The following is a 26,590-nucleotide window of genomic DNA, read 5'->3' as shown; positions in this document are numbered from 1 at the left end:
ACTTACCTTTCCTGCGCTGGCGTCCCCGTCTCCATGGCTCCGTCTAACTTCAGCGTCTAATCGCCTGATTAGACGCGCTTGCGCAGAAGGGTCTTCTGCCTTTCGGCTGGCTCGGTTCGGCAGCAGCGGCGTTCTGGCTCCGCCCCTTCTACGTGTCATCGCGTAGCTCCGCCCCGTCACGTGTGCCGATTCCAGCCTATCAGGAGGCGGAGCCAGAACGCCGCTGCTGCTGGGCAGACCCGAAGGCAGAAGACCCTTCTGCGCAAGCGCGTCTAATCGGGCGATTAGACGCTGAAGTTAGACGGAGCCATGGAGACGGGGACGCCAGCGCAGGAAAGGTAAGTGAATAACTTCTGTAAGGCTCATATTTAATGCACGATGTATATTACAAATATATGGCCATACAGAAGTGCTGAACCCCACTTGCTTTCGTGAGACAAGCCCTTTAAGTATTTTGCTTCTATTTTTTAAAATGGTGAGGTGAAAAACCAGAGAGACACCGTATGCAGCGTATATTATGTATGCTGTTTCCCTCTGGTGGGATGACGGCGATCATGTAACAGACACAGCAGAGCCAGGAAACAATTATGCGCAAGCCTGCTGTAACGCTTAGCTGGGTATTAATTAGCGACTACTACCCCCAGCAGACACGCAGTAAACTGAAAACGGTCACAGGCTTGGCTGGATAATAATGAGCGACTACTACCCCCAGCAGACACGCAGTAAAATGAAGGCGGTCACAGGCAGGACAAATATAGCATTTTTCCCCAATTTTTTTGCAAAAGCCCACTGCCTATATAGCCAGTATACCTCTTTCCCTGTACCACTGTCCCTGCCTCACCAGTACTGCCCCTATACTCTGTAAAATGACTGCAGACTGAGGACGCTATGGTCTGCACGCCCGATATACGAAAAAAAAATTGTGCAACACTGCTAAAAGCAGCCTCAACAGTACTGCACACAGTCAGATGTGGCCCTAAGAAGGACCGTTGGGGTTCTTGCAGACTGAAATAACACCTAACACTCTCCCTATAGCAGCTACAGCAAGACAGCACTGTCCCTGATCTCTCTCAGTGTGCATTTGTAGTGAGCCGCGGGCGGGGCAGATTTAAATACTCAGGTGTCATCTGATCTCCCCAGCCACTCACTGCAGGGGGGTGGGATAGGGCTGGAACGTCACAGGAGGAAGTTGTAATGCCTTCCCTGTGCTTCTATTGGCCAGAGAAGCGTGCAAATTTCTCAGAGAAGGAAATGTAATGGAGTCGAGCACCGCGTGGTGCTCGTCTCGAGTAACGGGCATCTCGAACATCCTAATACTCGAACGAGCATCAAGCTCGGACGAGTACGCTCGCTCATCTCTAGAATAGATACAAAGTGGTATATATATATATATATATATATATATATATATATATGAAAAGGCACAGACATGGTATGATTCATTTGTACTTAAAACAATACCAGAACAAGATGAGTGGAAGAGTAACTACTTAATTAGTCCACTGATAAGGGATTTGAAAGTTTTATGGTCTCTAAATTGGTGTTGGGGGGTCACCAGGCCTGTGTGTTATCTGAGCTATAGATTTCTCATATTCTCTTCCGATATTAATTCCAATATTGAGGGGGTCAAAGGTAGTTATAAACTTGTACTCCCAAATTCTTCTACGACGTTGACATTTTGAAGTTTACTTTTAATATAGTAACTTTCATATGTTTTATGTTGTATCTGTGACTATGTTGTTTCTACCTGTGGCTGAGCATTTTTCTAGTCATATCTATTCCATTAAGCCTGAAGAAGAACCTTAAGTAGGTCTGAAAGCTTGCTATAACAAACATGCTGATTCCAGAGGTATGTCACTTATGAGGTGATGTGCAGTGGTTTTTAAGAACATACAGGTTGTTCTTGCAGCTCTCAGCAAGAGAGGAGTCCAGATTATTCATGAGGTGTTTTGAGCCCTGCCCATCATCAATGATTGATGCTTTTTAGGCTATTACACTGCATACAGGAAAAAGCAGCCATTCACGGGAGGTGGATGGGGCTAGAAGCTAGTTATAAATAAATGTGACTCATCTTTTGCTGGAAGCTGCAGGAACAAGCTGTAAGTTTTTTAACCCCTTCTCTTCCCATGACGTAAGGGTAAGTCATGGGAGCGGGGTACTTCCCGCAAAATGACGTACCCTTACGTCATAGGGATAGCGCGAGATCATGACAGATCTCGCACTATCCCGCAGCGGGAGCCGGCTGTTAGTCATAGCCAGCCTCCCACTGCAGCAGCAGGGGTGCATCAGAGATGCACCTCCCGCTGTTAACCCCTTCCCTGCCCCGATCTATGTAGAACGCGGCATGGGAAGGGTTCACAGAGGGAGCGCGCTCCCTCTGTGAAGTTGCTGGGCTCTCGCGATATAATCGCAGAGAGCCCGGCCTGTTGCCATGGCAACAGGATGCCAGATACCGGCGTCCTGTGTTGCCAGAGCCTATGATCGCTGTATAAGCAATAAGGCATGGCAGGACAGAAGTTCTGCCATGCCTTATTACAGCGATCATCAGTGCTGTGCTTTAAGTCCCTCAGAGGGACATAGATGATGTAAAAAAAAATAACAAAAATCTAAAAAGAGAAAAATGTAAAACAAAAATGTAAAAAAAACGCTTTTTTTATACTTTTTCTCATATTAGCATACAAAAGGTAAAAAAATAAATAAAATGGCACATATAATAATGACGTGTACAATAAGTTGAAATGCTTTTTATTGTGCACGGCAAAAAGCTTTAAAAAACGCAAAAAAACTGAGGCAAAATGCTAATTTTTAGCATTTTGCCTCCCAAAAAATGCAATAAAAGTGATAAAAAAGCCACATTTTCCCCAAAATGGTACCAATAAAAACTACAGCTCGTCTCACAAACAATAAGCCCTCACAGAGCTCCGTACATAGAAAAATAAAAAAGTTACAGGACTTTGAATGCAGTGATTTAGTAAAAAAAAAAATTCCAAAAAAAGGGTTTTTATTACAGAAAAGTGGAAAAACCTAAAAAAAAATATAAGAATTTTGGTATCGTTGTAACCGTACCGACCCGCAGAAAAAATGTGTTGTGTCATTTATGCTGCATGATTAACGCTGTAAAAAAAAATCTATGGCAGAATTGATGCATTTTCTCTCCCTGTCATCATAAAAAAATAATAAAAGTTTTACAATATAGTCAATGTAACCAAAAATGGCACCATCAAAAACTACAGTTCGCCATGCAAAAAACAAGCCCTTACACGCCCGCGTCGACGGAAAAGTAAAAAAGTTATGGATTTTAAAAAATAGAGATGAAAATCCACCAAAAATCGTTGTGTCCTTAAGCCCAAAATAGGGCATGTCCTTAAGGGGTTAAACAAACCACTGCACATTATTTTATTAGTGACAGACTACTGGAATCATTGTATCTGTCAGTGAGTACAGCAGAAGGAACATGACAGCTTCCCTTTAAAACAACATGGTGTCAAAAAGGTGGACCTTTACTTTAAACTTTGTACTTGCTATTTTTATCCAGACTACAAGGTCAATCAACACAGCAGCAAGATCATGCAATTTCACTTACACGTCACAAGAGACCCAAGCGTGGTTACCGTATCCTCTCGCAGAACGTATAATCTAATTTTCATTTGTATAGACAAATCTAAGTAGGGCACATTATTTTAAATGTCAAACTCAACCAAAACGTCACTTTATTAGCACGCTGACACTTGGCAAATTATCCAAAGGCCACTATGTAAGATAAATCCAGACGTACAGGTTGAAAATATGTCATTACTGATCATGATTTAAAGTAATTGCAGGAACAGACACAGTCTCAGGGTGATCATTGTATGCACTCCGAAGCCATTGAGGGAAATTAGTAGAGCGCTGCAGGAAAAGTTTAGCTTTCCAAATGTTGCACGCAATCTAGATTTTGCTAAAAAGCCAGGAGACAGCTCAAGGACCAGAAGTAATTGAATGAAGCCAGGCAAATCATGTAATGTATATTATAAATGGCATTACTCATCAGTTATTCTTCCACCTAATGCTTTTAAATAGAGATGAGTTAAAGGTGTTTTCCAGGGTCCATCGTTTGGGCCCCTGACTGATTGACATTGATTTTATTGAGAGCAATGCCTGTAGTTACAAGCAGCAGCCACTACATGGGAGGTCAGTACAGAGGCTTCCACTCCAAATACACAGAGGTTAGAGTGGAAGCCTCCACACCGACCTCCGTATAGTTGCGGCTTCCAACCTGACCTCTGTGTATTTGCGGCGTTGACAGCATGCGCTCGCACAGCTGATGCAGCTGATAAACTATTGATGACCTATCCTGATGATAGGTCATGAATAGGATTTCCCTTTAAGCGGGCCCTTAGAACCCAAATTTGGGTTCAAAGTTTGGTTCTGCCTGAACTTGAGGCCCATGTGGTCTGTTTCGGCAGAACCAAATAAGATGGTATTTGCTACATGACAGATTGGAGAATAAAGAAAGAGCACATGACCTCGGGGTAGCCTGTAATACCTTGCAAATGGCTCTCTCAGACAATTAGGAGGCAGTATAGGGGTGTGGTCAGAACCACTAATAAAGGCTATGCACAGAGCTTCAGCAGCTATTTTAGCCAGTGAAAGAGTTATGAGAAGACAGTGTGACAGAACAATGCACAGTATCGGGGCAGTTCAAAAGGCCCATTTAGACAGAATGAATGCTGGGCAAATGATGCCTGACACTTGTCCCTGCACATACTAGCTCTTGCGCTGCTGCACGGGAGCTAGTATCACTGGCTCACAGCAGGGCAGCTGGAAGAGATTTCTCTCCCCGCTCTCCCCCGCCCTCCCCCGCCCCTCTCCATTGACATAACATAGCAGCTGTTCAGTACTGAACGGCTGCTATTTACACTGAATGATGATCGCTCAGCTCATCGTCCATTATTTATGCTGCATAAATGATGAATGATGAGCAGATCGCTGAGTGCTCAGTGCAAACAGCAGCCATTCAGTACTGAATGGCCGGTATGTTAAATTAATGGAGAGGAGCGGGGGAGCTCAAGGAGAGAAATCTCCTGCAGCCGCCCCGCCCCCTGCTGGCCGCTCTGTGAGCGAGCCAGCAATACTAGCTCCCATGCAGCAGCAAGAGAGCTAGTATGTGTGAGGACGGGTGTTGGGCATCGTTTGACCGACATTTGTCCCGTCTAAATGGGCCTTAAGCAGATTCTTGTGTCTCTCTTCTAATCTGCCCACAATCTGTTTCAGTGCAATTTATAGTGAACTTTGTAAGTGTGCAAAAGCACACATAAATACAACCATTTGAAGGAGCCCTCCAGGCTTCTTTACATAGGTGTATTTGTACGTGTTTTTGTATGCGCAATATGAAGAGGATCCCGTTGATTTCAATGGGTTTGTTTTCATTCCTTTTTTTGCATGCACATTTCTCGTGCGCACAAAAAAATAGAACATGCTTTATTTTACTGCATGTTTACATGGCAAAAGGCCCCATGGAAGTCTATTGGGAGTGCACAAATGCACACCGAATACGCAACAAGATGTACGAAGTAAAGCACAAACCTGTTGAGAACAGGACACACTGGAACCTCATTAGGCATTATAGGTCCATTTGAATCAGGATGGGGGGGGGAGTCTCCCATCCTTGTGAAGATACCATGCCTGCGCCAATACATATAGTAAAGTACACAAGCATACATGCAAAAAAACCTCATTCACTGCACAAATACGTTGGGCTGGGGCAAGCGTATTTGAGCATACGCTCATCTGAAGCCACCCTCAGGACTGCTTTCATATGCGAAATTGAGCATGCTACTGCACTATGTATTTGTGCTATGAACAAGGTAGCTATGCGTCTGTTTTGGCACATTTCAATGCACTTTTTGGGCATGTTCATTTGTGCACATCAGATGAACTGAACCAGATTTAATTAGATATTTAGCCTAATGAGGTCCAATATGATGGGGGCAGAGAGCCCATTGGACATCAGAATAGACTGAGAGACGTGGCAAGGATTATGAGGACTATGATTATGATTTGCGTTTGGACAAGGTATGGGAACTAGGTGATGAGGAGCTGATGACACTGACAGAGAAGGAGGGTAATGGTGACACTGAGGGTGATAAAGAGCCAAGTAGGACCACAACATCTGCAAGACATCCCAGCGGTCAGCTTGCAGGTATGATCAGCTCAGGAGCACGTGACCGTGACAATACTGCTGTAGTTGTAGGCTCCATAGGAAAGCCTGCCAGGTGGTGGCAGTAATACAAGCTCTTTCCGGTACTCTGCCATGTGGCAATCCGTGCAAGCAGAAAGTAATGAGTGTCCGGGAGACAAATGTAGGAAATATGACACTGCACAGGCACATGGAACGGCATCACAAGGTCCCATGGGACAATCAAATTTCTCCTACATGAAGACCTTCCTGCTGCTGCTCTAAATCCTTGTCATCTGTCTATTAGTCTCATTGTTGTGATCATTGACAACAGTCTCATTGTTGTCATCATCACTGTTATCTAGTTCTCCTCTCCCTCCATCCTGTGAGTTATCCATGACATAATCTATAGCCAACAAAAATATTATATGCCTAGTCATCCAGTTGTCGTGCAGCTGAACTCCCATCTGGCCAAGTTGTTGGTGGTGCAGTCGATGCCGTACCACTTGCTTGAGTCTACTGCCTTTCGGCAAATGATGGAGAGCGTTCAGCCTACATGGCAGATATCTAGGTACGATTACTTCTCCAAGAAAGCCATACTTGCCTTTCACAACCATGTGGAGGAGAGGGTGGGCAAGACCTTGAGGTTGTTATTGTGCAGCAAGGTGCAATCCACTCTCAACACGTGGAGCAGCAACTATGGCCAGAGATAGTACATGTCTTTCACAGCCTGCTGGATTAATATTTTGCAGTACAGTGCATCACTGTAACAAGGACAGGAATGATTGACACCTCCATGGTTGTGCCAGTCTGGTTCAACTTCTGGCACCAGATGCCTATCATCCTCCTTCTCCTTATCTTCCTCAAAGGACATCTTCCTGTCCCCGAGAGGGCAGAGTGTAGTTTTATACTCCTCCGTACTTTCATAGGTGCAAGGTTAAGCGTTGCCACGCTGCATTACACCTGCTGAGCTTTTGCGAGAAAAGCCACACAGGGAAGAGTTTCTGTTGTGCGTGAAGGAGAAAATCTCATACTGGCTGTCTTCTCACAAACTCATACTGGGCAATGTGGTTGCTGATAATGGGAAGAACATATGGCTGCACTGTGTCTAGGTCACATGATACATGCTCCGTGCATTACACATTGATAATTATGGTGGTGACACGTTTCTTGAAAACGTATGTTGGTTTTACGCATATATGGGCCATGTCCAGGATAGCTTACATTCACTTTAGCCATCCTTATGTGTTTAAACGTGCCCTCCTAGACTTGGAGCTGCAGAATGGCCCTTCCTGACCAATTGATTCGCGACGTTTCAATGCGCTGGAGTTTCACCTTACATATGTTGGACTGTCTGTACCAACAACAGAAAGCAATGAATCATTTACTCATGTAGCAGAAGGGAAGCTTTTGGAAAACCAGGCCCTTGGAAATCCTAGTGAGGATGACGAGCTGTGTGCTTTTTTGTTTGTAAGCTGACAGCTTTATTGTAAGCATGCAGCAAAGAGAGGATTATTGGATAGACACACTTTTAGACAACTGGTAGAAACCAAAATGGGGGAATTTTTTTCGCCCTCTGATAGGGAGGCAAAATTGGCTTACCATCAAGAGAAGCTATGCAGTCAGCTCGCCATGGCTTTCAACACAGACACCTGTTGCAAGCATGTCTGACCAGGGGGACACTGTCCGCTCCCTGCTGAGTCAACGCTCTACCACTTCAGCAAGCCACCATGAGCGAACTTACTCGTTTTAGGCGTTTTTGCACTCGAGCACCGCTTTTTCCAAGTAACTTACTACTCGGACGAAAAGATTATGGGGCACCGGGGGGCGGCGTGGTGGAGCGGGGGGTAGCAGTGGGGAACAGGGGGGAGCTCTCTCTCTTCCCCCCCTCCCCTCTGCAACCCCCCACTCACTCCCGGCGCCCTCTGAATCTTTTCGCCCGAGTAGTCAGTTACTCAGAAAAAGCGGTGCTCGAGTGCAAAAACGCCCGAAATGAGTACGTTCGCTCATCTCCAGTAGCAACAGTAGCCCATTCAATTTGAAGAGCACAATGACAAACTATTTACATCCAATATGCTGATCTTATACATATCATCACTTTCTCAACCTGATAACTAGGTTCAGTCGACCTGGACTGCACTCTTTTTCTCCAGCAGATACCCTGAGTCCAGATTGTAATATTGGCAAGGACTGGCATAGTTTACCATTATTGTCTTCTCAACCCTCCAATGTAGCATCAGAGAGAGTATTTAGCATGGCAGGTGGTGTAATTACCCCGAAACTAGCAATATTGTCTGCCTAAAGCTTGTTAAAAATCATGTTTGATAATCCGGGTGGAAATCTCGCGTTTTTTCGCTGCGGCAAAACCGCGAGATGTCCGCTGGGATTCCACCCTGTGAGAACCCAGCCTAAATGATCCACTAGTGTATTGTGTTTTTAACAAGCTGTTAGTTCCCACACGGTACCATCCATTTACCCATAACTGTACATATAGAAGTAACTTTGACTTTACCATAGCACAAAAGTACTTAAGTGACCAAAGAGTGTTATACAGGGCTTTTATAGCTTTTAAACAGTGTTAATTTTAGGCGTATTGATGAAATTCCAGTTTGGTTCCAATTCAAACCCAACTAAACTTTTTGCCAAACTGGCTGAACTGAACTTTTAAAAAGTTTGCTCATTTCTAGTTATAAAGCAAGAACCTAACTATAGGGCTTGCAGAAGCTGCAGTCACACTTATTGATGTCTGATGAGGCTTGACAATATGATATGAAGATGAGGAGACAATATTCTGTTTTCACCTTGCTGTCATAGTTACATAAATTGAAAAAAATGTGTTACATTTTTCTCGAATCACCATTCCATTGATTAATTATTGTAACCCTTAATGTCATGTGTCATTAAATAAACATCCAGACATTTTTTGAAAGCTGTTATTGTTTCTGTCGTTACTACCTCTTGTCATAAGGCATTCCGTATTCCGACTTTCCTAAATGTAAAGAACTCTTTCCGATATTGACATCTTAAATACCTTATCTCCATGTGTAAAAAAATGTCCCTTGGTCCTTTGTATAATTTGTGGAATTAATAAATCATATGCAAGTTCTCTGTATTGACTATAGAGTATACTTAACAGGCGTGACTTAGTGATGGAACTGATGCTTCTAAATTGTAACTCAAAGTGTTTATTTCCTGCATGGCCCTCCATTGCTTTCCATTTCCCTAATATAAGCTTACATGCAAACTGTCTCTTTTCATGCCAATCTCGACAGTCTGAGATAAGCCAAAATCTGCCAGGCAATAGGAATTTACTGTACGATGGACTACTTCTGTTATGGCAGATGTGCCATGACACCAGGATGCTTTGGATGAAGGGGAGTTAGGAGTCAGGGGCCACAGAAAGAGTCTTATGAGGTACATGTGGCTCCTGTGACTACAGTAATACTTGACAAGTAGTAAAACATTTTGACACTCAGTTTTGACCAATGATGTTCCATGTGGCTCATTTATAACTGCTGTTTCCAACACTATACATTATTATTTGTTGTGTTTTTGTGGTTTTCTGCTGTGTGTTTAACAGTTTTAGTTGTTAACTGCATTTGCGTTTTGATTGCCAGTAAATAATATCCTTGTTATGGAGTTTACAAGCTTTCTATGTCTATCTCCCTCTTGGATCCACATCATTTCCTGTCATGTCACTTCCAGCATATCTACGGAAGGCACCAGGGAAATTGGCATCAGCAGGGTGAATGTTCCTTAGTCTGCTTCATTCGTCCTTCCATACAGTGTCACAGCAAATCCAGGAACTCGTCAGAGGAAATGACTTCACGTGGCTTTAAGAAGGAGACTAGTCTACACCCCATCTGTGTTCGTGGCAAAGTTATTGTAAAAGTCCAAATAAAGAGTAGTTCTGGTATTTGTTTTGGCATGGTGTCTCCTCATTGCCTGTTACCATGCAGAAATCACAGCTACATGTCTAGAAATATGAAAGAAAGCATCCGGAATGAAGTTACTCTAAAAATATAACACATAACATACTAATGATGTCATTAGCTGCATGTCCTATTCTTGTTTTACTTGTTTAGTATTGTATTTGTAACAAGTCATTGTTAACCATCACTTTGCCATTATGTCTCATTATGTCTTTGGCCATATTACATAATCTTTTTCTACATTAGTACCTTACATTTCCCACTTTATTACATTTGAATTAAACCTGAAAAGAAACAGCACTACTCTTGTCCATTGACCATGTCTGATATTGCAGCTTAGCCCTATTTATTCAAATAGGACTACATTAGAATACAACACCAGACATAGTGCGATGACAAGAGAGGTTCTGCCTTTGACACACTTTACTTCTAACTGGGCAATCCCTTTACCTTTAGTAGCTCATAAAAACCAAAGAATAAAATAACGCTATGCAGAACTCAATTACTGTAATATAAACTTAAAATGTATTTAAAACTACTTTGTGTGACCATAATAACTGTCATTTAGTAGGCATAGTATTTTGTACTCTTATGACAGCTCTTATGACAGTGCCTCTATTATTGGCCAAGGAATGGTAAAATAATATTTATTCATGCAGTGTTTACAAATCAAGATTGCAAATCAGAATTGCTAAAGAAAAAAAATCTGTATTCTATCTATCTATCTATCTCATATCTATCTGTATCCTATCTCATATCTATCTATCTATCTATCTATCTATCTATCTATCTATCTATCTATCTATCTCATATCTATCTATCTATCTATCTATCTCATATCTATCTTATCTATCTATCTCATATCTATCTTATCTATCTATCTATCTATCTATCTATCTATCTATCTCCTATCTATCTGTATCCCATCTCATATCTATCTATCTATCTCATATCTATCTGTATCCTATCTATCTATCTATCTATCTATCTATCTATCTCATATCTATCTATCTCCCATCTATCTATCTATCTATCTATCTATCTATCTATCTATCTATCTATCTATCTATCTCATATCTATCTATCTCCCATCTATCTATCTATCTATCTATCTATCTATCTCATATCTTTCTGTATCCCATCTCATATCTACCTATCTATCTATCTATCTATCTATCTATCTATCTATCTATCTATCTATCTATCTATCTATCTTCTATCTATCTATCTCATATCTATCTATCTCATATCTATCTGTATCCTATCTTTCTATCTATCTATCTACCATCTATCTATCTTTCTATCTATCTCATACCTATCTATCTATCTCATATCTATCTATCTATCTATCTATCTCATATCTATCTTATCTATCTATCTCATATCTATCTTATCTATCTATCTATCTATCTATCTATCTCCTATCTATCTGTATCCCATCTCATATCTATCTATCTATCTCATATCTATCTGTATCCTATCTATCTATCTATCTATCTATCTATCTATCTATCTCATATCTATCTATCTCCCATCTATCTATCTATCTATCTATCTATCTCATATCTATCTATCTCCCATCTATCTATCTATCTATCTATCTATCTATCTATCTATCTATCTCATATCTTTCTGTATCCCATCTCATATCTACCTATCTATCTATCTATCTATCTATCTATCTTCTATCTATCTCATATCTATCTATCTCATATCTATCTGTATCCTATCTTTCTATCTATCTATCTATCTACCATCTATCTATCTTTCTATCTATCTCATACCTATCTATCTATCTCATATCTATCTGTATCCTATCTATCTATCTCATATCTATCTATCTATCTATCTATCTATCTATCTATCTCATATCTATCTCCTATCTATCTATCTATCTATCTATCTATCTATCTATCTCATATCTATCTTTCTATCTATCTCATATCTATCTTATCTATCTGTCTATCCATCCATCTATCTATCTAGCCTTCACTCAGCCATACAGTGCATTAAATATTTATTAAGCTGCTATTTTTTTCTTATAGTACTTAGGTTGAGATAAAGGTATTTGTTTTCCTAAACTTTGACGTTTTCTGTAGTGTTTAGCATAAGCATTTTTCCACTTTGCTTCATGTACTATTAGCAGACTCTATTCTTTCAATTTTGAAAAGCTATTCAACAATGTTATTCTTCTTTATGTATTGTACGAGCTAGCAAACCTTTGACTCGGTAGATATTGTATTCATATGCCATATTATACATATGTTTGCCTTAAGAGCCACATGTGAAGTGTATATGATACTTAAATGATTGTATTTACATAAATAAAATCTTAAGTGTCTGCCTTGCAGTCTGTCATAATTTATGGATAAAATTTTACTAAATATTTACATCTAATTTATAATACCAGAGTATTCCTAGGCATTTTTATATCACAAAGCTATATTTGTAGATCATTTTATTTCATGCCATTGCCAGGGGAGCTGCCTTTAAAGAAGGAGTTGTCCTCATGAGATGACCCCTGAGATAATCCCTTGTCCTCATGAGATAACCCCTTAGGGGAATTAGTCACTTCAGGATCGCCATCTTTCATCGGGTGGTGACACACTCAGGAACATACACCCACAACATAGTTTTCCTATAAAATCTAGATTCACCAGTCTTTATTGCTTCACAAAGCGCAACACTGTTGACACTGTATAACACATTTCACAATACATAACATCCAAACAAACACCTGGCCATCTGACCTCTAACTAAACTTTACCCACCATCCCCTTTTACCAGGCTTAGTACCACAGAACTTCACTACAAACTGATTGTGTTGCATACCATCACATAGGCACTTGTCAACAGCCTGCCTCTTCCCAGGACTGAGAGATTCATCTTTCTCTAGTTGAGTCCTCTCAGGCATCTCATAATTTTGCTAATTAGCTTTCCCAACACAGAAAAAACCTTCCCCTGCTACACAGACTGTTTAAACTGTCTGTACTCAAACCCCCTACAGCCCATCACAATAACTGCTAACATGCAGGTTACAGTATAAGGTATAATTCTATTTTCTTAGCACTATGCTCTGGTGATTCAAGCAAAAATAGAAACATTTTGTCATACATGAGGGAGGTTTGGTTCAAAATTTGGACACCTGGTTGGCTTGAGATAAAATAAATTTACATTGCCGTCTGCTTTATCTTTTTTCCCCATGCTACATAATTAGGACATTCATGTTTTCTACCATACTGTGAAAACTTACTTTATAAAGATCTACCTGTTCAGTCTGAACTGTATGCAAAACTAATCAAGAGGAGCAGGTTTGAATTATATACAAGAGATTAAGTGCTGAAAAGCAATTTTCTTAAGCAAGTGGTAGAGGGGAAAGGAATAAAAGGAAGCCGCAGGTAATGTAAATGCTATGGAACTAGTAGAGATATATATTTAGAGGTAGCAGGGAGGTGACCTGTTTTTATCTGTTTAAGAGCACAATTCATTGTCTCTTCTAGTTATACTTATACCTATCTATGTCTCCCCTGAAAAGGAAAAAAAACTGCCATACTTTTATCATTTTAAACCAAATCACAATGTTTCTAGAGTAAAAGTTAAACTAATGCAATACGTATTCGTAGACATAAATGTAACTTTCTTGTGTATTGTATATTAAATGCACACTATCTATTCTCTTTGGGGAAGGATCTGGCTTTGGCTTATATTCCCAGTCATTGTTGTAAGGCCTGTTAAATTGATCTGGCATTGCCTTGCACGAATGCTGCTATCTAATAGGTGGTGCTGTAGAGGCATTGTTCCATCTGCCTTCTGTATGTTGAAATTTCTCAGTGGAGCATGCATGGCTTTATATATCTCCCACATATTCTAAATTATCTCCCTAAGGAAAAACTATAGCCTTCCTGAAGTAAAACTTACATCCCATTTAGGGATGAGCGAGTGTACTCGCTAAGGCACTACTGGCTCGAGTAATGGGCCTTAGCCGAGTATCTCCCCGCTCGTCCCTAAAGATTCGGGGGCCAGCGCGGGGCGGGGAGCTGCGGGGGAGAGCGGGGAGGAACGGAGGGGAGATCTCTCTCTCCCTCTCTCCCGCCCCCTCTCCCCTGCTCCCCGCCACAACTCACCTGTCAGCTGCGGCGGCCCCCGAATCTTTAGGGACAAGCAGGGAGATACTCGGCTAAGGCACATTACTCGAGCCAGTAGTTCCTTAGCGAGTATACTCGCTCATCCCTAGTCCCATTGTGTATGCAACTGTACCTATACATACATGTACCATTAATTCCCACTACAAATAAATAAAATATACCAGGCAATATATTTTTTATTGCATAGAGCTGTATTAAAGAGCCTTGTCTGCTCTTTTCAATACAGTTAAAGCACATATATATTAACATACAGTATACCAGCTAAAGAATATCCTTTTGACATACATCCAGGTCATAAAAGTCTATAGCCTATTAGACACTGGGAGAATTTCTGAATGTGTATGTCAAATTTAGTGTTCACACATGATGTTATTTTAACCTTAAAATTGTTCTGCAGGAATAGAAAGACATTGCTGTTATCTTCCAAAACCAGGGCTTCACCTGTCCATGGGTTGTGTCGGCTATTGTGATTCGGTATCATTAACTTTAACAAAGCTGAATTGTAATATGAGACACAACTGATGGACAAGTGTGGCTTTGTTTCTGAAATTAATCAGCTGTGTTTTTCTAATCCTGTGCAACCACTTTGATAGTCGCCATATCAAACTCTCTGTTATTAACAATCACATAGTTAATAAAATTGAAAAAGACATAGGAAGATGCTAATTGCCCCATTTTAGGGGAAAAAATTCCTTCCCGACTCCAAATATAGTAATAATAATAAATCCCTAGATCAGTGTTCTGTCTTCTTATATCTTGTATCTATAAATTGTAATATTATAATTTTTAAGGAAGGCATCGTGAATATGTTCAATCAAATAAATCTTGCTCCAGAGAGTTCCATAGTCTCACTGCTCTCACATCAAATAATCCCAATCTATGATGATGGTGAAGCTATCTTTCCTCTAGACATAGAGAATGCCCCCTTATAATGGTTACAGGCTTAGATATTAAAAATTCCCATTAGAAGGATCTACAGTATGTACTGTTCATTCAGTACATTGTAAATTGAATGAAAAGGAAACATTCTTACGTACATCAAGAAATTGAAAACTCATATACACACAAAGACAATCTTTCAAACGATTAAAAGATTGACAGTTTTAGTGATCATTTTGCATAAAGTGCTAATGGACACTAATGTCCATTAGCACTTTATCAGCCTCATTTGCATGTAAACGAGCCTCCAGGAGTTGTTTACAGAACTTAGCAGGTGGTCTGAACTCTGCACACAGCTCCATTGTTCTCGCAGGGGCTATCAGCTGAATACAATGCAATCTCCAACAGCCCCTGGAGAATACTGTGTGCGGTCTGTGTTATCTACTCTCTGGCTAAAAGATGGATTTTAAGCTCACCTTAAAATCATCATTCAGTCGAAGAGTAAAGATGTTAGCATTTACATGCAATGATTATCGCTCATTTGCCCTAGTTTGAACGAGTTTTGAGCAATACTTATTGCGTGTAAATGGGGCTTAATACAAAAACTTGAAAAAAACTTTTCTTAGCTTACAATTGTTTTCAATTCTCTGTAAGCTAAACACATCAACAATACAATATCACAAATCGCTCTCCTATCCTGAAAGTTTGCTACAGTGTATCAGTCAAGTTAGAATGTACCAGTCTGGAGTCCGGATGGGATTGCCTAGACTTGATGCAATTATATCTATTTCTCAGACCTAGTGAGTATTGGGTTACTACAAGTTTTTCGGCTCTGGATGTACAGAACAATATTTCTATTACCTAATGGAGGCCTTGAAAATGTAAAAATGATGAAAATACTATTAAAATAGATTATATAGAATATATGTGTTTCCAACAAGACACCGCCAGTGATAACATACAGCAAAATGAAGGAACTGTAGTTTATTGTTTTTAACAACTGTCCCGTAAAGCAAGAATAACAAAAGTCCTGGTGAGCATTGCTGTACTGTTCATAGCCATGTGCATCTGACATAGTTCATGTCACATAAAGTCAGTTCATGGTCAATCGAAAAATATTTTGATCTTTTTTTTTTTTAAACAAATTACTATCTCAATTGCTCTCAAAACTAGCATATAACTTTTATCATTTGTTTATCATTTATTCATTGTTTTTCCTACCATACCCTGCTATGGTACTGTAGCACTGAAGTAAATGAGAGAGAGCTGGTACAGAGTGAACAGTGTTTTGAGTCTTCATCTGTTCTGCAAGGGTCTTGTGTGCTGGAACTCTATGGATGAACTAACCTAGGGATAGGTCATCAATAGTTTTGTACTAGAAAATCCCTTTAAGTGATGTAAACACTCTACAATACTCACCACCTATTCATGCCCAGGCTTTATGATGGCACTATTTAATTTATTGGATATGTCTGTATGCACTTTACATTATTTACTTAATTTATGAAATATATTTTTATTTAATATTTTTTATTTATGTTGTATTTTACATTTTTTAATCCATATGTAGCTTTGCAGTAGTTTCAGTAGCTCTACCTCAGAAGGAAGCAAATTACTGAGCTAAGTGTATTTCATCGTGTGAGCAGCTCATATGCACTTTTCAAATGCTCGTAGAAATTGTGGTACAAGATCCAGACATTAAAATATTGTATTTTATGTGCATATTTTATACATTGTATGTGGCCTTGAGTTTGTTTTCTTGCTGCATTATTTTCATAGCAACTTTGATAATAGATACCAAACTATTATTTCAGAACCTGAAAAGGAAGAAGAAAAAGAGACAATGCCGTTACCACCAGGTACTACAGTAATTACCTCAACTTTTCTAACAATATAAGTAATTGCTTGTTATCTATGTTATAAAAATCAGCATTAAATTGGTTGTTTATGCCTGAAAATATAGATTCAAAAAACTGTATGAAATATTGTAGTTCAAATACATCACAGTGCATTTTTACAGCGTTTTTTTTTCATCTTTTCAATGAATCTTAAATGAAAAATAATTAAAATCAACAAAATGTCTTGATTAGAAGTGTCCTTTTTTATTTTGTTTTTACAGCCCTTAACATATACAGGGCTCTAATTCTCCATTGTAATAGACAACAACCGACTCAGTGTAGTCTGATTCTGCAGTCCTACTACCTTTAATCTGTCCCATACTTGTTGATAAACAACTGTACCAAATGTATGTTGGTAACAGTAATGAAACAAGGTGAAGGCAGTAAGGCTGGGTTCACACATGGTGGATTTGCCACGGAAATTCTGCTTGGAATTTCGGCATGGCATATTTTCCTGCGGCCGCTAATCCTTGCATTAGCCATCCATGTGTACGAGATTTCCCGGAAATCTCATCCACACAGGACGGCAAATACGTCGCGGCAAAGCCAGCAGAAGCCGGTGCTATGGCGCGGATTTGACGGCCACAGCATGTTCATTCTTTTTTTTTCTTTCCTCTGTGGCCGGCGCTCCCATAGAGGAGCTAAGTGCCGTGGGTTTTGAAGCTGCACTTCGCTGTGGCCAGACCGCGAGATTTCTGCTGGGAATACGTCCCATGTGACCCCAGCCTAAGACTAGAGAATTAAACACACAGTTTGTTTGTTGTTATGGAGATACATAGGTTATATAGAAGCTATATAAACATTTAATTAAAAAGTATTTCATCAAGCCCTAGCTCAAAGTTGTTTCATATTAGATTCATTGGAGCTATTAGTAAAAATCATTTTGAAGGAAAACTTAGCTTTTGATGCATAATTTTAGTTTGGAAAGATTTAGTTTTTGTGATAATAATGTTATATTATATGCAGTGTACATCTTCCTAATTCAGCTGCATCCTTAATATTTTTATCTAGTCTGTCATATATTTATAATTCTTCTGTAAGCGTGACCCTACTGATAAAACATGTTTGAAGGTTCAGGGCATCGTAGAATATGTGGACCAGCATTTCAATCACAGAACTGCAGAACATTTACTGCTGGTATAGTTTATTTTAAATCAAGATTTCACTTTGGACAAATTACTCCATCAATCTCTTGCCAGTGGTTTTATTTCATTTTAAACCAAAACGAGGTTTCACATTCAGTATATAGCTATATTGCTCAATATTTTATTCTACTAAATTCTAAAGCCATTAAAGTGGTAGTATGGGATTTCTTCCCGAAATATTGTGATACTTGCCCTTGGACTTTGTTTGAATTTTCAGCCTAGACACAATCACTTAAAAAAGCTGTTCTACGATTAAATATTATATTCCTCTCTGTTAGTGCAGGCAAAAGCTCAATTGGAATCATTAAAAATGTGTCTATTTTTAAGCCTACGTACTTGTTATGGTGACCCCTTTTGTTTATTTGATTCTCTCTCAGAATTTTCCCCTCATGCGGCTAGTACTGGAGATCACATATTAGCTTAGTTTCTAAGTTTCAGCTGGATCCTCCAGTGTGCAGGCAGGGAATTGATTCCTGCTATTGTGCAGGCCAGTCAATAAGGCCAATTTCACACTGGCGAGCGCGATATGGGGCAGTGAATCCCACCCCATATCGTGATCCCCACCATGTGAATTCTTTGAGAATGCAAGGACATGTCAAAACAGCCTCGCATCATTTCATGGGAAGAAGCAATCCTCCGCCACGGCTATCAGCTGCATCCGAGGATTGCAGAGTTTCTCCCATTGTTTTTACTAGGACACCTTACGATACTGCTGCTGGCTCCATTAAAAACAATAGGCAATGCAAAAGCATGCAGGAAGAAACAACATGCCGCAATTTGTTTTCTTCACCGTATTGTGGTGCCATGCAGGAAAACTTATTTGTACAAGATTGTGCGGTTTGCAACGCACAAATCTCGCACAATGTTCTCGCCCATGTGAAGCTGGTCTAACCAGTATACTGCAAGCAGTATTTTCTCACTAGCTCTAAACATATTCGGTGAGATTTCAGAGAGGTTATCAAAAGAATAGCAGGGAGCACAATAACAAGTATGTAATAGCAATATCTAGACACAAGAGCATATTTAAGAAAATGACTCCAATTTAAAAACAGATCTGTTTTGTCTAATCTAACAAAGAAATATATTTAATCATAGGATAACTTTTAAAAGAGTACTTTACTTTTAAAATGACTCTCTGGAATAGCTGCTGTGTGTGTTCATGTGGAATACCACTATATCTGCCCATTATATCACTGTATCCTGCATTTGACCTAATTTTCCTCTACAGCAGGCTTTATCTATGATTCTTCATTCTCTTAGGACTGGTGGGAGGAGCCTAACTGTTCTATAGAGTGTACACATAGAAATGCAGATCCTGCTCTCTAAATATTTATAACACAAAGAGGCATAAAATTGTGTTTTAGAACAGTGTACAGCAAGAGTGAGCAGTCTACATGTGAATAGAAAGCTCACCAGTAGCTCCTGCACCATGTCTGTGTGTGTCTTTTACTTTCCCTCCTCTCTATATAATTCAATGAGCATGATGACTCTACCTCCTCCATATTTGACACTGGAAAAATGAAATTTGTCCTGCAAAACAAGCCCTCATGTAGAAATGTCAACCAAAAAATTAAAGAGTTATTTTTTGAAAGTAGGATTACCATAACGGCACAGGAGCATCACTGGTCCTTGGTTATGAAAGGGTTAAAAAAAAAACTAGCTGATAAAATGTGTTAATTATAGTATTCTGTGTGATTTATTTTCTTTAGAAGAAAAGAAGAAAGAAGAAGTGGAAGCTGTTATACCATTACCAACAGGTGAATTTATATTTAATATATAAATATTGTATTGAATGTTAATTTATGAATGCTGATAAAAAAATGGGGCTGCTCTAGTGAATAAATATATTCTGAGAAGCACTGACATTCATATTTCTCTCAATTTCCATGTACCTGTAAAAAACATTTCTAGGTAGGAGTCCAAACAAACAAAAAAAAGTTTGGTACCGTGTTAGGGCTCAGTCAGACGGGCGTTTTTTTTCGCGCGATTTGCGCATGTGTCCGTCGATTTTATAAAACCATTGCTTTGCAATGGTATCGGACACATGAGCGCTTTTTATGCGCTCGTCCGATAAATTATAGAACAGAAATCGCAGATCGCACCTATCTGCGATCTGCGATTCCTGTTCTCTTCTCTATATGCGCTCAATGGGGCCGGTGGCAGCAGCGCCGACCCCATTGAGAACATATAGTAGACAAATCATTCTCCTCTGCCACAGCTGTAACAGCTGTGGCAGAGAAGAATGATGTTTGCCCATTGAATTCAATGGAGTCGGCAATACAGCCGGCTCCATTGAAAGCAATGGGCTGCCGGTGATCGCACGATGAATTTTCGGGAAGGGCTTAAAAATATAAGCTTTTCCCGGAAATTCATCCAGAAATGTGTAAAAAATATATATATATATACTCACCTGGTCCCGGCAGACGGAGTTGAGCCACAGCCGGCCGGCAGTTCTCCTGAACTGCTCTGAGTAGTATTCAGCAGCCGGGGATTTAAAATCCCTGCCTGCTGAATGAGCTGCCTCTGATTGGTCACATCCTCACCAATCAGAGGCAGCTCTCACTTACCCATTCGTGAATTCATGAATGGGTGAGTGAGTGCTGCCTCTGATTAGCTCAGCGCAGGGACCAATCAGGGGCAGCTCTCAGCTGTCATTCAGCTGAGAGCTGCCCCTGATTGGTCCCTGCGCTGAGCCAATCAGAGGCAGCACTCACTCACCCATTCATGAATTCACGAATGGGTAAGTGAGAGCTGCCTCTGATTGGTGAGGATGTGACCAATCAGAGGCAGCTCATTCAGCAGGTGGGGATTTTAAATCCCCGGCTGCTGAATACTACTCAGAGCAGTTCAGGAGAACTGCCGTCCGGCCGCGGCTGAACTCCGTCTGCCGGGACCAGGGGAGTATATACTTTTTTTTTGCTTTTACACATTTCTGGATGAATTTCTAGGAAGGGCTTATATTTTTAAGCCATTCCCGAAAATTCATTATGCGATTGCCGGCAGCCCATTGCTTTCAATGGAGCCGGCTGTATTGCCGGCTCCATTGAATTCAATGGGCAAACATCATTCTTCTCTGCCACAGCTGTTACAGCTGTGGCAGAAGAGAATGATTTGTCTACTATATGTTCTCAATGGGGTCGGTGCTGCTGCCGCCAGCCCCATTGAGCGCATATAGAGAAGAGAACAGGAATCGCAGATCGCAGATAGGTGCGATCTGCGATTTCTGTTCTATAATTCATCAGACGAGCGCATAAAAAGTGCTCATGTGTCCGATACCATTGCAAAGCAATGGTTCTCTAAGATCGCAGATTGCATGCGCAGGCGCAAGTCGCACGGAAAATCGCCCGCGTGACCGAGGCCTTAATGAAACTGATTTGGATGGAATATATATATATATATATATATATATATATATATATATATATATATATATAGTGATTTGCTCTTAAAACAATACCAGACAAGCTGCGCAGAGAAGTAGATACTTATTCAGTCCACTGAGCTAATGAATGTGACAGTTTTATGATGTATGTTATTTCTCCTTATTCTAGTAGTCACAAACTCTTGTAAAACTGTAAAAACAAAATTTCAGGTTTTATTTATATTGAGACTAAAATTCCCATTCCAATCCTATTCAAATCAAGTATAACTCTAGGCAGTTGATATGGTCACATACAAAAGATGTAGATTCTGTAAGTCATAATCTGTTGGATGTGGGCTAGCCTTGGGTGTAGAGTCTAGAGGATCTCTCGATCTTCACCCTTAACCCCAGCAAAGAGGTATGAAATTTGCTGCAGGAAAATCCCCAGAACAGTCATGGATTAATGGCAGTAGCACTGAATTAGTATAGTCAAGAATGAACCTAAGGGTCAGGAGAGTGGTCAGGAAAGTAGCAGGCTACCGAACAAGTCAGGAGTGTAAAAAGTTCAAGTGGTCTACAGTTAGGTTATCAGCTGTACACAGAAAGGCAAGTCCCCGCAATATAATGTCACAGCAATCCTGGCATTTGTTCTTCTCTTCTCTTTACTTTGCTTTTATTAGTGAACAATTAGTGCATAGTGCATAGATATATGGAAATTCGATGTATTTGGCCTATCGTTGGCCATTCTTAACTAATATATCAGTTGAAAAAGCAGCATCAAAAATGGTACAGGGCCCCATTACATATTTTGCATTAGGATCCAGAAGCTTAAATGGGTTTTACCACTTCTAAGGCCGCCTGCAGACGAGCGGGTCGGATCCGGCGGCGAGAATTCTCGCCGCGGGACCCGACCCGAGCACCTGCAGGGATGAGCCCGTAGTCACCCGCGCCCGGCGGCCCCGGCCTTTCATGTGCCGGCTGCCGGGCAGCCAGCGCATGCGCAGACCGGAGCCGCCGGCTGCGTGAGTGACGTTTCTGTGCAAGGCTCTGCGAGCCCTGCACAAAAATAGGACATGCCGCGGTTTGTTTGCCGCACGAGATTTCGCGCGGCCAAACCGCGGCCGTCTGCATTGGAGTGCGTTTGTTAACGCAATCCTATGCAGGCTTTGAGCAGCGGAAATCCCGCCGCGGGATTTCCGCTCGTCTGCTGGCGGCCTTAATGTTTTGCTGCAGGAAGCAATTCTTGCGAGTAAGTTATCCGCAGCACTCAAATCATAAACCCTTACCAGGGGAGGCATAGTGTTGCAAAGCCCCTGCAGGAACCATGGACATTAGTTCCCCATGCAGTAATCCAAAGTGACAAATTCCAGCAGCAGCAGAAGTATGGTGCAAAAGTTAAAAATTGATCTTTATTCTTCCATTGTCAATAAAAATGCAACGTTTCGACCGTCAATGCTTTTAAAACATTTTTATTGACAATGGAAGAATAAAGATTCATTTTTAACTTTTGCCTACAATACATCCTTTCACAACCTAAGGCCTAGACCACTATGTATTAATCTCCTCTTAAACTGGACTATTATTCCCCTGATTTAACAATAGACCATCAGCTATTAACCCTTCGCAATCCAATTTTGCATTTAGGGTTTCTTAGGGGATTCTCTCTTTCTGCCATTATACAATGGTGCCATCTGCTGGCTAGAGGCAGTGCTAGAATATGGGACATGCTGGAGAGGCACCCGACAACAGAGTGGCCAGTAATATACAGTACGAATACCCTGCTGGACGTCTTCCGATATGGGAGCTGTACAGCCTTCAATCAGAATGTCTTCAGATGTCAGACAGTGGATTGGAAAGGATTAATCTACAGTGTATAATAATTTGATGTGATTTAACTATTTGTTAAAAAAAAAGGAAAATAAGTAAATCAAACATTGACTAGGCTATCACACAGAATATTAGTATCAGATACAGATAACATCTGTCTAGTCATGCTTACCTTTGCTCATTGTTCTAGTTCCCATTATATACTTACTGTATAGTTGGTGGTTCCAAACAATTTTTTATTACTGATATTAAAAATTATTCATTTTACAGATACAATAATGATATTTTCTTGTCTGTAATTTATATACATTTTAGAAGCTGAAAAGGAAACAGAAGAGAAAGTTTTGGAAAAAGTTCCAGGTATACAGTAATTCATTGGCCTAGAGTATGTAAGCACACAGCCATGTGCAAGTTGTGTCTGTGCAAAATGGGCACAAAAACCATTGCACAGCATACAATGCATTCCTATTCTCGTCCATGAAAACAGATGAGAAAAGGACGCGCAGCTACGTTTTTCACACGGACAATCAGCCTAGGTGAAAAATCCGCCATCCAAATAATCTTATGGGCTATAATGGAATACGCCAATAGCACACGGCTCCAAAATACAGCTGTGGGAATGGGCCCTTAGTCTATTATATATACACAAGGAAACATATAAAATAAAAACATATAAAATAACATATATGAACTTTTGCTTTTCCCAAGAACCTGAAAGAGAAAAGGAAGAAGAGAAAATAGCTGTGCCTGTTGTGGAAACTAAAATGGAAATTGAACCTGAAAAACCACTTCTACCAGTTACAGGTAATAGTTTGATTTCAATAATGTTACATTAACATACTCTGAAACTCATAAATATAAATGTGCTATTATATAATAGAAAAAAAAATATAAAAAGCCCAAAAAATTGGTAATTAAATATACAATCTCAAGAAAAAGTAAGTGAACCTTTTGAATCACCTGGATTTGTGCATCAACTGTTCACTTACATTTTTCTTGCAACTATGCAGCAGACCTTACATGCATTTAAGGGTGGTTTCATATGAGCATTAACACAAATACGCTCGATCCAGCGCAGCGTATTCGCGCATGAACGATATTTAAAATCAATGGGTTCTATTCTCTGTGTTCTACGCAGACAGATTTTGAATGCACAATAACATGTACAAACACGCATTAATGTGCAGTGCAATATTGTTCAAAATGTTAGATTTTAACTATGTATAACTTCTTGCAGAGCCTGAACAGAAACCAGAGGAAATACAAATTCTTGTGCCACAACCAGAAGGTAAAAATACAAAAAGTTGGAAAAAAGTATAAAATGAAACCAGAGTAAATATATAATGCGCATAGAAAATAAAGAAACAAAATGTTTGAAAAGTGAAAATAATTTTATTTGTATTTATTTACATTGTTGTATTTAAGTATAAGGGAAAGGGAAGGGACTTGTTATTTGTATAGCGCCAACTTATTCCGCAGCGCTTTCAGGTAATTTATTTATTACCCCCAACAAGCTGGGTACTCGTTTTACCCCCCTTCACAGAGTAGGCTCAAATTAAAATAATTTTTTTTAAAATTGGATTTCTTCTAAAAACACACATACATCCAGGGCACAATTGCCGGGTAGTTAGTACCCAGGGCTAAGGGGAAACTAACCGCCAAGGCAACAATTAGGCAAAACTCAACACTCAAACACCTACAAAAGAGAGAACAAATTATCTAACACTGATTGCATTGTAATTTGACCCACAACTGAATATTCAGATTATGCTAAAGAGGTCTGAGGGCATTGCTGCAAAAGACAATTGTAGAAAAAAATATGGGTAACTATCACCCCATTCGCCCAAAAGTAATCCTGGGGATAAAGTCCTGATTATGCCTATGCCGACCTAAGGGTGGATTCATACGAGCGTGTTTATGTGCGTACCATTGTGCAAAATGCGTACAAAAATGTGCGCTTATTAGAACCGTTGGATCCCTATGGTGTGTTCACATGTCCGTGTTTTCCAGGCGTGCAAACACATATACCTGCAAAGCATAAGACATGCGTGCAACGCATAGGTCCGTGGTGTGTGTCAATATTCCCTAGCGGGGAGTAAAGAATCCCCTGCCATAGCTGTGACAGAGGGTTGCGATTTTCTCCCATTACTTTCAATAAGACCAGGGCTTCTGCAGTCCCATTGAAAGCAAGTCCTGCAGGGATTTTCGGGAAATGGCTTCAAATATAAGCCCTTCCCTGAAAATTATCCTTAGAATGTGTAAAAAAAAAATAATATATATATATATACTCACCTCTCCTCAGCTACCGGGGCTCAGGAGCATCCAGTCTGTCTTCTCCCTGCACTGCTCTGACTTTGTTTCAGCAGGTGGAAATTTAAAATCCCTGCCTGCTGCAAGGGCAGTGTCTGATTGGCTGGGCGCTCAGCCAATCAGATACAGCCCTCAGCCATTCATTGACTGACAGCTAAGTGCTGCCTGTGATTGGCTGAGTGCTGTGACCAATCACAGGCAGCATTTAGCTGTCAGTCAATGAATGGTTTAGGGCTGAATCTGATTGGCTGAGCGCTCAGCCAATCAGATACAGCCCTTTCAGCAGTTGGAGATTTTAAATCTCCGCCTGCTGAAACAGAGTCAGAGCAGTGCAGGAAGAAGACAGGCTGGACGCGCCAGAGCCCTGGCAGCTGAGCATATAATTTTTTTTTTACACATTCATTGGATGATTTTCAGAGAAGGGCTTTTATTTAAACCCCTTCCCCGAAAATCCCTGCAAGGCTTGCCGGATCATATTGCATTCAATCGGGTCACTGGCAGCAGCCGCGGCCCCATTGACAGCAATGCTACAAGGACCTACATTTACGCGTGTTTTTACGTGGGTGCTCGTTATTGTGTGCATCTATGTACGGCACACGTACACGCTCGTGTGAATGCACCCTAAGTTGAACAGGAAAAAGGTGGATGGCTGCATTGTTCCTACTTGATAGCTGATGAATCCGTCAGAGCTGTGTGTTCAACATGCCATTTAGGAAAAACGGCAATGAGGAAACTTCCAGCGCAAATCAGCTGGATAGCTCGCTGAGCCTTTAAAGGGCAGTTGCCATGCAACCAATGCTGCCTACTATTCAGGGACTATCCCTTAGGTAAAAGCCCAAATTCAGAAGCTTCCTACCTTAAGGTATCAGTAAGCAAAAATATCCCTAACCGCCTGCTCAGTCACTATTCAGGTTTATGGAGTGTAGTTTGGCAGTA

At 40.4% G+C, this 26,590-nt stretch overlaps 1 protein-coding gene across 26 annotated transcripts in view; it reads left to right on the top strand.

Annotated features, from left to right (window-relative positions):
* TRDN (triadin) overlaps window positions 1–26,590 on the top strand; it is a 630,780-nt gene that overhangs the window by 358,352 nt on the left and 245,838 nt on the right. For all 26 annotated transcript variants that reach the window (XR_010793132.1, XM_066606567.1, XM_066606610.1 and 23 more), the window contains 5 exons: window positions 16,928–16,972; window positions 19,866–19,913; window positions 23,660–23,704; window positions 24,053–24,148; window positions 24,582–24,632. Coding sequence is in view for 25 of the 26 variants with exons in the window: in XM_066606567.1 (XP_066462664.1) it covers window positions 16,928–16,972; window positions 19,866–19,913; window positions 23,660–23,704; window positions 24,053–24,148; window positions 24,582–24,632 (285 nt within the window). In the remaining variant the exon portion in view is untranslated. The remainder of the gene's footprint in view (window positions 1–16,927; window positions 16,973–19,865; window positions 19,914–23,659; window positions 23,705–24,052; window positions 24,149–24,581; window positions 24,633–26,590) is intronic.

This window comes from Eleutherodactylus coqui, chromosome 1, assembly GCF_035609145.1.
Source record: "Eleutherodactylus coqui strain aEleCoq1 chromosome 1, aEleCoq1.hap1, whole genome shotgun sequence".
In the NCBI taxonomy this organism is placed as follows: domain Eukaryota; kingdom Metazoa; phylum Chordata; class Amphibia; order Anura; family Eleutherodactylidae; genus Eleutherodactylus; species Eleutherodactylus coqui.
Note: the sequence above shows the minus strand (reverse complement) of the source record. Positions and strands in the feature narration are given on the sequence as shown.